Source organism: Papaver somniferum, chromosome 3, assembly GCF_003573695.1.
Source record: "Papaver somniferum cultivar HN1 chromosome 3, ASM357369v1, whole genome shotgun sequence".
Lineage (NCBI taxonomy): Eukaryota > Viridiplantae > Streptophyta > Magnoliopsida > Ranunculales > Papaveraceae > Papaver > Papaver somniferum.
In genome coordinates, this window is record NC_039360.1 from 167,058,640 (window position 1) to 167,071,010 (window position 12,371).

The 12,371-nt window shown below is 38.3% G+C and overlaps 1 protein-coding gene across 1 annotated transcript; it reads right to left on the reverse strand.

Moving 5' to 3' along the window:
• Window positions 1-3,247: 3,247 nt before the first annotated feature.
• Window positions 3,248-5,028, reverse strand: LOC113361866 (transducin beta-like protein 2). The gene is made up of 4 exons (XM_026604959.1): window positions 4,908-5,028; window positions 4,683-4,791; window positions 4,405-4,465; window positions 3,248-4,324 (listed from the first exon to the last, which is right to left on the reverse strand). The coding sequence occupies exons 1-4, from the start codon at window positions 4,992-4,994 to the stop codon at window positions 3,523-3,525; spliced, it is 1,059 nt and encodes a 352-aa protein (XP_026460744.1). The 5' UTR covers window positions 4,995-5,028; the 3' UTR covers window positions 3,248-3,522.
• Window positions 5,029-12,371: the final 7,343 nt, after the last annotated feature.

Below are 12,371 nucleotides of genomic sequence, written 5' to 3' on the forward strand. Positions count from 1 at the left end.
TTGTTATAGTGACTTTTATAGTGATCCACACCATATACTCTCTTCATAACAAACTCCACCCATTTAGCTTTGTACCTAGGATCTAAAACAACCCCAATGCCCATCAAAGTGTTACTTTCTTTCCAGTAGCTATCAAATTTCATCCTCATATTATTGGCCATGTCTCTGATGTACTCATGCTGACTTGATTCCCATATCTTAATGCATCTATTAACTTCTTGCACCCCATTATAATATAAATTTGTTGTGGGATACTTAATCCCAGCAAATTTGGTTGAAATGACATCAAACAATTCCAAACATTCACATATGTGTACTCCTTGTTCCCACTCCTTAGAGGTTGGTAGTATCTTGAAGTCATTATCTAAATCAGCTAGCCTAACAAAAGCTTGTCTCAGAAAGATTGCATACTTTAGCATCTTATAGGTGGAGTTCCACCTGGTATCCACATCTAAACCCACAGACCTTGAAGAAGGAAGCTTAACTTGAGCAATAGAAAATTCAAATCTCTCTTTTCTAGCCTGACTTGCTTTGACATATTTTACACACTCTCTAACTGCATCTATAAATGGAGCATCCACTCTCATTCCACACCCTACAATCAAGTGTAATATATGATTACTACACCTCATTTGGAACATATCCACATTAAGAACTAAACAGTCTTTGCTATCAAGCCATTTCTTCAGATGGTCCATCATAATATTGTTGGAGCTAGCATTGTCAGCAGCAACAGCAAAAAGCTTAGTATCTATGTTCCAATCTAGACATACTGATTTCACTACAGATGCTAGAACTTCTCCAAAATGTGGTGATGGCACTAAAGTATATGCAAGTGTTTTCTTAATCAGTTTCCAATCATCATCTATGTAATGCATTGTCACACAACAATAACCATCCTTTGTATGCTTACATGACCACATATCTGTTGTTAAACTACACTTAGATGTAATTGTCTCAAATTGGTCTTGTAATTCTTTTTTGAACTCAGTTCTTAGTTTCATGATATCTTCCCTAACTGTATTCCTAGTGTAAAGTTTAGCAGCAGGATTTAAAGACTTCACAAACTCAACAAAATATGGATGCTCAACTATAGTGATTGGATAACCATGTTTAGCAATCATTTTGGCAACTAGTATCCTAGTAGCATCAGCATCATACTTCCAATTAGCAAGCTTAGTTTGTGCATTACCTGTTCTGACTGTAGTAATCTTTGTTTGTCCTTTCTTGTTTGCAGGCTTTTTTTGGCAAGTTTTGGCATGGTAATGCAATTTGCTAGTTCCTTGGCTATTGGGTGCAGTCATTCTCTTATTACAATGTTTGCATTTAGCTACAAGTATCCCAATCTCCTTACTTTTTACCATCTTCTTTTCAGTTAACCTTTCAAAATCATCCCAAACATCAGACCTTACTGCACGCAGTTTCTTCTTTGCTTCAGCTATAATTGGATCTTCATCTACTTCTATTTCTTCTACTGCTTCTTCTGTTGCAACAGCAGCAGGTGTTGATTGAATTCCTGATTGTTGAACTTGAGATGCAGAAGGTAATTCAGATGCAACTGAAAGTGATTGAGAGGGATGACTTCTTTTTGATGAACCAACGCAATTGGATGCTCCTCTTTCGCTTTGGGTCATGATTAATTTCACGAATTGAAAACCCTAATTTCAATTTTCAGAAACCCTAAATTGAAAATTTAGTTTTTAGGATTGAAATTAAACTCGAAATAAAAAGTACAAGATAACCCTAGTTTTCTAATCGAATGAAGATGATGATTTTGCTCGAATTGAAAGGAAGGAGATGACCCTAGTTTTCTAATCGACTGAGGGGTGAGTTTTTCTTCTCTCGTTTGTGAGTTGAAGAACAGAAGAAGATGAAAATGATGTTCATTCGAGTATATTAACCTAGGTATAGATGAATGTTACACGTGCTAGGCACACGTTAGCGGTTAACGGAACTAAGGCTAACGGAAATAGGTCTTTCGTTGCCGTCACCGTCGGATAAAATTAACCGCTACATCGGTAACGGATAACGGATAACGGATATAATGGAACTAAACGTAACGGCAACCAGGTAATCGGATTCGGCTAACGGTTAACGGATTTCCATTAACAGGCCTAGGACTAAATAAAAAATCCACGTAAAATTTTTTACACCTTCTGTTGGAGATGCTCTTAAAATCTTGAGAATTTTTACTCAAATAAAAGATGAAATCGTTCACGAAGGTTTGGAGATGAAAACATATTCTGATAAACCCCAAGTATATAATGCAGACCGTCCATTTTTCCCATTTTCGTCGAAAGAAGATTAACATATATGTGCGTTCTTTTAAGTAGTCAATTTTAAAATGATTGATCTGTATTTAATCTGATCAAGTACTGATACTTACTAGATAATAAATTTATATCTAAATTATTGTAGTGGTAGGTGATACAACATGGTTACCATTGACAACCCTGCCTCCAGCAGTTTTCAAAGTTGTGACGATCCTTAATCTTCACAATGAATGCTTTGTTACAGCGTTATTGAACCGGATATTCCGCTTCCACCAGTTCTCAATGGATGGAAATCAAGAGGAATGAATCTGCAAGTTCTGTGTTATGAGAATTTCTTTGTAACTGTATCTAAATGGTTCACCATGACTTGATGACAGTCGATCACGTTCTTGCGATTTGGATTGAGAGTGGAGGTCAGATAGGGATTATGGCTAATCAGCTACATCTGTTGATGGGCTGCTTGCGATTTGGATGGGAGTTGCAGTGACTTGCCATAGGAGAAGGGAAATCACATAGTTTTTCTAGTTAGAGGTTTTACTCTTCATGAAGAGAAGAAGTAGAATCACATAGTTTCGTTTAAGATCTGAGAAGGGAGGAAATATGACGAAGATAATACTTCGTTGTTTCTATTTTTATGTAATAATAAAGTTGGGCCTATATGAATTTAGGTAGATTGATGGGCTAGGAAGATAACTTGGGAGGGTACAGGGATCAAGGGGTATGGTTAGTGTTTCTGGGGGTATATAGAGGAAGAGCCTTTGGCATTTCCAAGTCAATTTTTAAGGTTACATGACCAATTTCGTATCAAATTATACGATCTCAAATAATGGATGGTAACAAGTGACAACACAAACACTGGGTAAACCCAGTCAACACAAATCAATGAAGTCTTTTTGTCTGATAAAATAAACAATATCACGATCGATTTTCAATAATTTTGTATGCACATCCTTCTACCCATTTTACAGCTGAGCTGAAATTAGTAAATTATTACATCTAAAAATTTAGACTGTTGTATGTTCAACTACTTAAACTTCTGTCAACAGGTCAAGCAATCTAGAATTGTACTAGAACCCGGTTATATTGTAACGGAAATGCTATGTCTTTATGATAAGTTAATGTCAGGAGCCACCCAAAACTTCACCTTCGTGTCATCGGCACTAATTATGGCTAAAACCATCTTGAGCTCACTGTCAACAGAAATCTTCTTTGGTGCCCAAGCAATAGCTGTTATGTAACCTGTGCTTTTTTAATCTGCACAATCTTCGGTCCCCAAAACTTTTCCACTTTCAGCACATAGCCATTGTAGTGTCGAACAATGGGTGGCAGCCAATATTTTCCCATCAGGTGAAATATCGAGATGCTCATAATGCAAAGTGACCCCCTTTGAGTCACGAAGCGGTACTGGGAACACCTTTAGAATCTTCGGGTCTTCAAAAAAATCATACCGAACGTTAATATTCCAAATTCTTACGGTACCATCCTTAGACGCTGTTATGATGCGTTCTGAATTCGGCGAAAAGCATAACCAAGTTACTTCACTAGTATGACCCTTCAGTTGCATAGCTCCTGTAATCTCCTTCACTGAACCAGCCTCGGTGTATACAATCTCCCACACCTTCACATCAGTAGAGCAAGTTGCAGCTGCAATAAACCGCCCATTGGGGGATATTGCTGCCATATTGTTCTTGAGCTGGTTCACGCCAGTATTCCCCAATATCCTCCCAGTCTTTCCATGCCAAAGGCTAATATCACTACTTTTTGAACACGAAACAATAAATGGACTTCCACCAGTAGTGTCATACCTGGCAGTGGTTCCGGCAAGAGTCACAAAAGCCTTTGTCTCATCGACTTCAGTTTGTAACCATTTAAATTCTGGAAAGGGAGGTTTGCAAAACGGATGCTTTTTCTGATTAGCCGGATTTCCATCATCATATATGTATAAACAAGAACCATAACCATGTTGAGCCGCAGCAACCACAGATGATGCTCCATCAGAGAAGGCAACTGCTGTTGGAACTCCTCCAGTCGGTAAGGAAATCCCCTTGAATCTGCAAACGAGTAATAATTAAGATCATGAACAGAGAATTTCATCCATTTAATCCAGGCAGGAATCGATAAAATATCATACTTGAAGCTTCGACATAGTATATTGTCCAATTTGAATATCCTGACAACCCCATCAGCACAACCTGCAAACGAAGTTAATTAAGAAAAGAACGTGAAGGGAAAACAGAAATTTGGACATCCGTTGTTGCAAATTTTATTTTCAGATCCACATCAAATTCTAGTTAGTCGGATCACAGCATTACGCATAATTGTAATTCACCAGAGCCAAAACAATGTTTTTCATTGGCTAGTTTATGAAACTTGAACTAACAACAACGGAACTTAGCAGTAAAAAATCACCTGTAGCCAACTTTAGACCGTCAGATGAGAAACATATGGCCGTAATTGGTTCTTTATGGCCACTCAAATAATTCAAAAACAAACTTCGCTGTGGCGGTCCGATTTTATCCTGAAAATATTAACATTAACTTGAGCACAACTAAACGAACCACAAATAAACCCTAGAAATCTGAAACTTCTCAACAAAAAAATAAAAAAATAAAAAAAATTGAGTTGAAATTAGACCTTATTGTTTGCAGCAGTTGATGGAACAGATATATTCGGTTTCTGCTTCACAATTGTTTCTTCTGGTTTATCCGGCAATGTCCTCATCTTCAGATTTTTGGTAAGAACCGTAAAACTTGAAACAAGAATAGAATGGAGAGGGAGGGAATTGAAAGGAATTCGGAAGTATTTGTAGTGGTAGAGTTTCTATTGGGCTTCCAATTTCTATCGGAAACTCCGGGTCTAACCCCAATAACCGAACCAAAGCCGAAACCGTGAGTGCACGCGGCCGGGAAGACTGCCGGCCCTCATTAAAATTCAAGGAACCCCATATAGGTACTTCAATTTGCCCATTCCTTAATCAGCCCTTCTAAATACGGCGTAAAAAAACTAAAGATTAGGAAGGGTTTCTATTTGCAGTATAGCATGCATGGTTTAGGAATATACTGTATGTTTATATAGTCTTCCCTTCAAGTTTTGGTTTTGCAACTGCAGCAAATAATAATCTCTGCGCATATTTCCAACTAAAGTCTGTATCTAAACGTAATTGTGGAATTTCAAAATAAACATGTCGCCTCATAATTCTGTCTTTATAGTTCTTGGGGTTATCACGCTGTTGTCGGTCCATCTGTGGATGCCGTATGTGTTGCATATTCTCGCAGTTGTACTCTCATGTATCTCCAGTATATGCCGTTTCATCTGTAGAATTCTTGGCAGCTTGTATCATCTTTTAATTAGCTTGTATCGTATTTTATTTGGCCATCGAGAGGAACCAGCTCCTTTACCAAGAGTACAACAACAAATTATGCATCCTTATGGACCATATGAGGTGTGGAGAGCTCCATATCAACACGAGGTTGTTATAACTGTGAATGATAATGTCGATCAGCCATACAGTAGAAGAACTAGTAGTAACTGCAATGTGGAATCAAATTTTTTGAGGAATACTCAACAAAGAGCCTCCACCTTCGGATTATAAAGATCCAGTACTGGTAGATGGGCCATAAAATTTGCTTATTTTATGAAAGGTGTAGGTGTAAATAATCCACAAGTCCAGCTGGAACAATCCTAGGTAGTGAAGCATCGATAACAGATAAACTGCGAAGCACCAAATCATCTTATTTGGCCCTGGCGCGAGAAAAGAGATACCAAGGGACCCGTGAAGACAATACGTATAAAGGTCGGAGGTGATTGAAGAGATTGCCATCGAGTACAAGAGCAATAAATGCACTGACGAAGTAGTTGAAAAGATAAGAAGAATCTGGTCAAAGTAAGACTCGGCTAAACATATCTAGGGCGACATCGGCAACATTCATTAAGCAGACGACATCGGACAAGGGGACATCATGAGAAGGTATTGCTAGGCTCGGCCCAGAATCTCGGACTAAACTTTGCTCCTAACCCGAGAAGGACATCAAGAAAGATGTACCCCAACTTACATTGTAACTTGGATGTATCATCACTTACGGCTATAAATAGAGGGCTATGTAGAGAGTTAAAGGGCAAGTGATCAGTGAGGGAAGAGAGAACACCGAGAGTTTAAGAGTGAGATTTGTGAGTTTGTAAGAAGATAATCCTTTGTAACCTTGAATCAAGTAATAAGATCATCCCTTTACCGCCGTGGACGTAGGTAATCATACCGAACCACGTATATCTTGTGTTCTTATGCTTCTCTTATTTGTTTACTTCATTAGGAGTGTGTATGTTTATCTTCGGATGTAGTTGTAGGATTTTCCACATCTATAAAAGGTTTGTAAGTTTTTTTTTTTTACTTTTACGAAAAAGGTTTGTAAGTTTGACATAACACCTTTTCCTATCATTAAGAAGGAACAAATCATGCAAAACACAAATTTCTATTGTTTCACAGTTTCGGTTATGAGTTCGCAAAAAAAAAAAACAATAACGACAATATTGCTAATTCATCAAATATTTAGCGAAGGGTACCAACGACCGAACTGGAAAATGAAGTTAGGAATGGCTTGAAAACTAATTGGATTTTTAGGGTGGCTTAAGCCTATGATTTAGGCATGGATTTTATTTTATCAAACTCAATAACACTGAAATTCTTTGAGTTTTCCTTCCGCTCACCGTTTTAATTTAACCAGGACAATACATGATCGGAATTTGAAAGGCCAAGCAATTTTTCATTGGTAAAGTAAGACATGTCAAAAAAAGGTCTCTCGTGACCCTTCCTTGGAAAAATGCAGGACCTTCTTTTTTTTTCATGACCATATCGGGTGTGCAACACAAGTTGAAATCAATAGATAATATAAAAACTGAACTAGCATGTGCCCAACAATCATTCTTGCATTCACAGAGGAGGGTGCCCTTGCTCCTACAGTCCAACTGCAGTTGAGGTCGGTACCGAATTGACTTTTTAAGCCATTTTGGCGCAGTTTATTTATGATTTTCTAAGAAAAAAGTGTTTTATATTTGTCAAAAGTGATATAGCGGCTAGCCTACTACTAGCTCAACACAAAACAAGAGGAAAAACCAAACATGATAAATATTCTAGCTCAAAATGAAACTGTTAGTTGCATCATTTTGAGGCTTTCCCGACTACTCATGAAAATTGGGTTGTCCAGTGCAGTCAGCAGCAACCTAACATGAACTTGTGGTGCATAAAGGGACTTTTACCACTAGAACAACCGGGAAGAAAAATACTAAATGAGATAAAAGACTGAAAAATGAAGAGAAATTAATATTAAATTTAAATTAATCGACTTTAATTTCGGAAACATGTAAGCACTTGTGTCTGTTGGATCGAGTGACAAATTGCCCAACACGCAACACCCAACTGTCTTAACTCTAAAGCCATCTTAATGAAGCCAGGGACGGACCCAAGAATATTTCTTCGATAGGACTATTTTATCAAGTCAGTGTATAGCGGCCCGAAGGCCGCCAATTTTTTTTTCTTTTTTTGCAGCTTTTCTATTAAAATGAACAAAATTCATACAGATACACCAGCAGAATGGTCGCTCCCATCTATATAAAACTTAGTCCGCTAATGGTGGACTTGGTAGTGTAGGAAATTTATTTTAAACTGTGGGTTTGGTGGGTTGTAATTTGGCTCTGATCTATTAGTGTTGGGCTAAACCCAAAAACATGATTAATACGTATGCTATAAAAAAAAATTTCTCAAATCTAGGGACGGGCTATAGACCGGGTTAGCCCCTTGCTAGGCCCGTCCCTGAATGAAGCAATGTCCTTATCTGTCAAAAAAAATGGAGGAAGATAACAGTCTGAGTACTGAAGAGATTTCTTTGAAGATGAACGACAAATCCCTGGCAAGATACACGGAAGAGATTCGTGCATATACCAGAACTGCTGATCCTGGTACTATCAGTCCTAATCAAAACAACATTACTGCAAAGATGATAGACCGTCGAGATTGATGATACGTGTCACCTGCAGATGGATTTGGATGCACTGAAGATGGTGGAAAATTGTGGTTTACACGGAGGTGATAGTGGTGGGTCTGGCAAAGGGAAAGACCAGCAGAGAGAGCCTGGCAAAGTACAGCACACGATCCAAAGCAGAGAAAGACTTAGCGAGAAATTATGCTCATCAAAGGGTGGAGAGCAAAACAGGTGTAAAGCAAAAGGAGGGGATAACACTTGCACTATAGGAAGTGGAAAAGAAACAACTGTCAACGTCAGAATTTCTGAGAAAGTAAAAAATAGAAAGAACGAGGTTGTTACAACAAATCCAAGACCTCACTGTGCACAAAAAAACGAGTCGATGTTACCCAATCAGCAGGGGACACAGAAGGTAAATGGATAACTGATGCAGTGGAGGTGATAAATTACCTTGTGAACCATTTTTCTAAGCTTTTCAAGAGAGACCATAATGAACAGAAGGACGACATTCTATTTAAAGCTGCTACAACAGTAGAGAGCACAAACAACTCTAACTTAATGCTGATCTCCTCTCCTGAAGAAGTCTGGAACACTATCAAAAGAATGAAAAGCCTGAAATCTCCAGGACCGTACGGAATGCCTGCTTTGCTCTATAAAATATGCTGGGAGTTCATTGGCGAGGAAGTCACCAAGACAGTTCAAAATTTCTTCATTACGGCAACAATCCCACCCGGATTGAATCACATGAATCTGGTGTTGATTCCAAAGGTAAAAAACCCCACTCTACCTTCTGATTATAGGCCTCTTGCTTTAACCAATATCTTATATAAAGTAGTAAAAAAATATTAGCTCAGAGATTAAAGGGTCACCTAAACATACTAGTTGAAAAATCACAATCAACATTCATACCATGAAGACTAATAATAGACAACATTGTAGCAGCTAAAGAAATTCTCTACTCCATGTCTACTTTTAACTCAATTATAGGCACTTTTTCCTTGAAAATCGATATCAATAAGGCTTATGACAAAGTGAGTTGGAGGTTCATGAGTCGTTGTCTTAGAGCCTTTGGTATTATTGGTAAAACACATGACTTAATCATGAACTGCATCTCGACTGCAACCTTCTCAATAAGCATCAACGGACAAGCTAAAGGTCAATTCATCAGTGAAAGAGGGCTTTGACAAGGGTGTTCCCTGTCCCCATATCTCTACATTCTGTGCTCGCAAAGATTATCTTGGTTAATGAAAACAATGGAGAATAATGGTCTCTACAATGGATATAGAATATGTAAGAACGATCCAAATATTTCCCATTTAATGTTCGCTGATTATCTGCTTCTCTTTGGTACAACGGAGAATAGAACTGTCCAAACCCTAATGGATATTCTCAGTATTTATGCTGCATGGCCTGGTCAAAATTCGAATATGCAAAAATCGACAGTTTATTTCAGCAAGGGTATTAGCAGTGCAATAAGATAGGAGGTGGCAAGCTTTCTGGGTGTTCAACAAATTAAGAACTCAGACAAATACTTGGGTCATTACTTGCTCCAACCGGCTCACGAAAATTCATCGCACGAGTTTCTCCAAAAAAAGTTCGACAACAAGATGGAAGGCTGGAAGGGGGGGTACTACTTCTCAAGCAGGCAGAACTGTTTTGATAAAAGCTGAACTGGGGCTCATCTCTCCATATTATATGACCACTTCCATAATTCCTAAAAAATACAATCAGTCTATACCAAAGCTGTAAGGAACTTCTGGTGGGGTCATTCCAGAAGTTAAAGGAAAATGCACTTCATTGAGTGGAAGCAGATGGAGCAAGCGAAAGAGCAAGGTGGGTTAGGGATCAGAAACATGCATAGTCTAAATATGACAATGATAGCAAAGTTAGTTTGGAAGTTCTTAAATGATCCGGACTGCCCATGAGGTCAAATGATGAAGGCTAAGTACCCGAAGAACAGTAATTTTTGGAAGGCGAAGAAACAAGCTGCTTGCTCTTCAACCTGGAAAGCCATGCTGATTTGCAAAGAGAGTATGAGAGAGGGATGTTGTTGGACCATAGAGAATGGGGGGAATATTCATATCTGGTATGATCCATGGGTTCCAAGCTTACCAAACAACGTACCTGAAAAACGTATAGCTGTTTTACCTAATACTTCAAAGGTAAAGGATCTGATAATCCAAGAAGAACATAGATGGGACTAAGACAAGTTGCAGCAGCTATTCAACCCTCTTGAAGTTTCAAAAATTATGGAAATCCATTTTCCAGTGGAAGATGAAGCAAATAATATTAATAAGTTGATTTGGAAGCGCCATCCTAAAGGTACCTTTTCGACAAAATCTTTCATGGAAACTTTAGTAGACAGACAACCAACAGGTTCATATATTTATGATTTCCCATGGAAGAAATATTGGAAAGTTAATACTTTTCTCCCCAAAATCCAACTTTTCATCTGGAGAATGCTGAAGAATGGGCTGGCTGTGACAGGCAACATAAGTAAGCATATAAGGGGTGTATATGATGAATGCATATTCTGCAACAAAGCTAAGGAAACCATAAATCACCTATTTCTCCGTTGTGAAGCCACACAAGCGGTGTTATTTGCTTCCCGTATGAGTCTGAGAATCAATTCAAATCTTGAAGCCACTGTCCAGGAGTACATTGTTAGATGGTTAAATGAGGGTGGAGAATATCTCCAACTCAAGATGGGAGCTTGTCTTTTTTGGGCGATTTGGAAAGCCAGAAATAACATAATCTTCAACAGGGGTACCTTCAACATTCATAATAACATACAAGAAGGCATGTATTGGGCAAGTATGAAGACTTTTACTGATGTTAGTATTGTAGTCCCAACAGAGACTGACTTCTTGCAGAATGGAAAGACAAATGGGAACCCCCTTTAAACAATAGAGTGAAGCTCAATTTTGATGGTGCAGCTGGCACTAAAGGTTACGCTTGCAGTGTCATGGCGAGGGTAGTGAAGCAGGTTTCAAAGGTTGTCAAAGTAAAGTTCTTAGCTTTATTTCAGCAGTTGAAGCAGAGGCGCATGGCGCTAATATTGCAGTGGATCGGAAATAAAGAAAGGCTTGAAGGATATCATTGTCGAAAGAGATTCGCTCATAGCCATTAAGTCCTTGAAGTACATGCATTATCAATACCCTTGGCGCATCCATAACTCTATCACAAGAACAAGGGAAAGTCTGAATAATTTCAACACGGTGGAATTCCAGGTCATCCACAACAAAGCCAACAATGTGGCTCACCAGCTTGCAGCTTATGCTGTAACTAACCAATCCTCTAGATTATGGTTAACTTCTTCTCCCCTTGTATCTCTCAGCTCATTGAGGTTGAAGTTATCCTTTCTGTTTAGCTTTTTCTCCTTTATTCCTGTTTTTTTTCTCTTTTCTTGTATCCTGCAAAAAAAAAATAAAAAAAAATGATGTCCTACCCAAAGTGGAATTTGTTTCTATTAGAATTCCAAAATGAAAATATAATACAATAAAATCTTTTTAAAGAATGGTCGCGATTAAAAAAGAAAAAAGTCTTTAAATTTCCTAACGGAAATGATTAGTTGACCGAAAAAGTCCTGAATTTTCTCCCTCTTCTAATAAAAATGGGACCCATAACTGCCCGTGACCCATCCAAATGCAGAGAAGTTTTGGTCTCTTCTGTTCATTTTTCTAGTGGGGCATTCTGCGGGTTTATTTGTCGGTAAGTGTAGCAGTACCGATTTCTTAATGCTCAATGCCTATGTTTTTCTTATGAGATGTACGCCTATAATTGCATACGGTCCATATTAACTTTATACCAGGTTACTCTCGTGATATCATGTTCAATTTCCCAAACTTGAACATAAGCTCAGCGCCAGTGCTTCTCGTGCCAAAGGTTTCATTCTTCTAGCTCATCCCAATTCCAATCCGAAATTCCACACTGTTGTAGTAGTAGCTAGTTCCATCAACTTGACTACCAAAATGCACCAACTCAAGTAGGCATGAGAGTATGCACTATGCAACAAAATAATTTAAAATGTAAGAAAAAACAATGCCTAGCTGTTTTTGGAGGGAGCAATTTATTACAATATTCCCCTCCTCCAGTAACAGAAATGAATTTGGTATATGTCAAATTG

Bases quoted from the DNA above. Each gene is read 5' to 3' on its own strand.
- LOC113361866 (XM_026604959.1), bottom strand. From the start codon at position 4,994: ATGAGGACATTGCCGGATAAACCAGAAGAAACAATTGTGAAGCAGAAA. The intron at 4,466-4,682 runs GTGATTTTTTAC...CTTCGTTTGCAG, and splicing joins CGGTCTAAAGTTGGCTACAG to GTTGTGCTGATGGGGTTGTC. The intron at 4,325-4,404 runs GTATGATATTTT...ACTCGTTTGCAG, and splicing joins ATACTATGTCGAAGCTTCAA to ATTCAAGGGGATTTCCTTAC.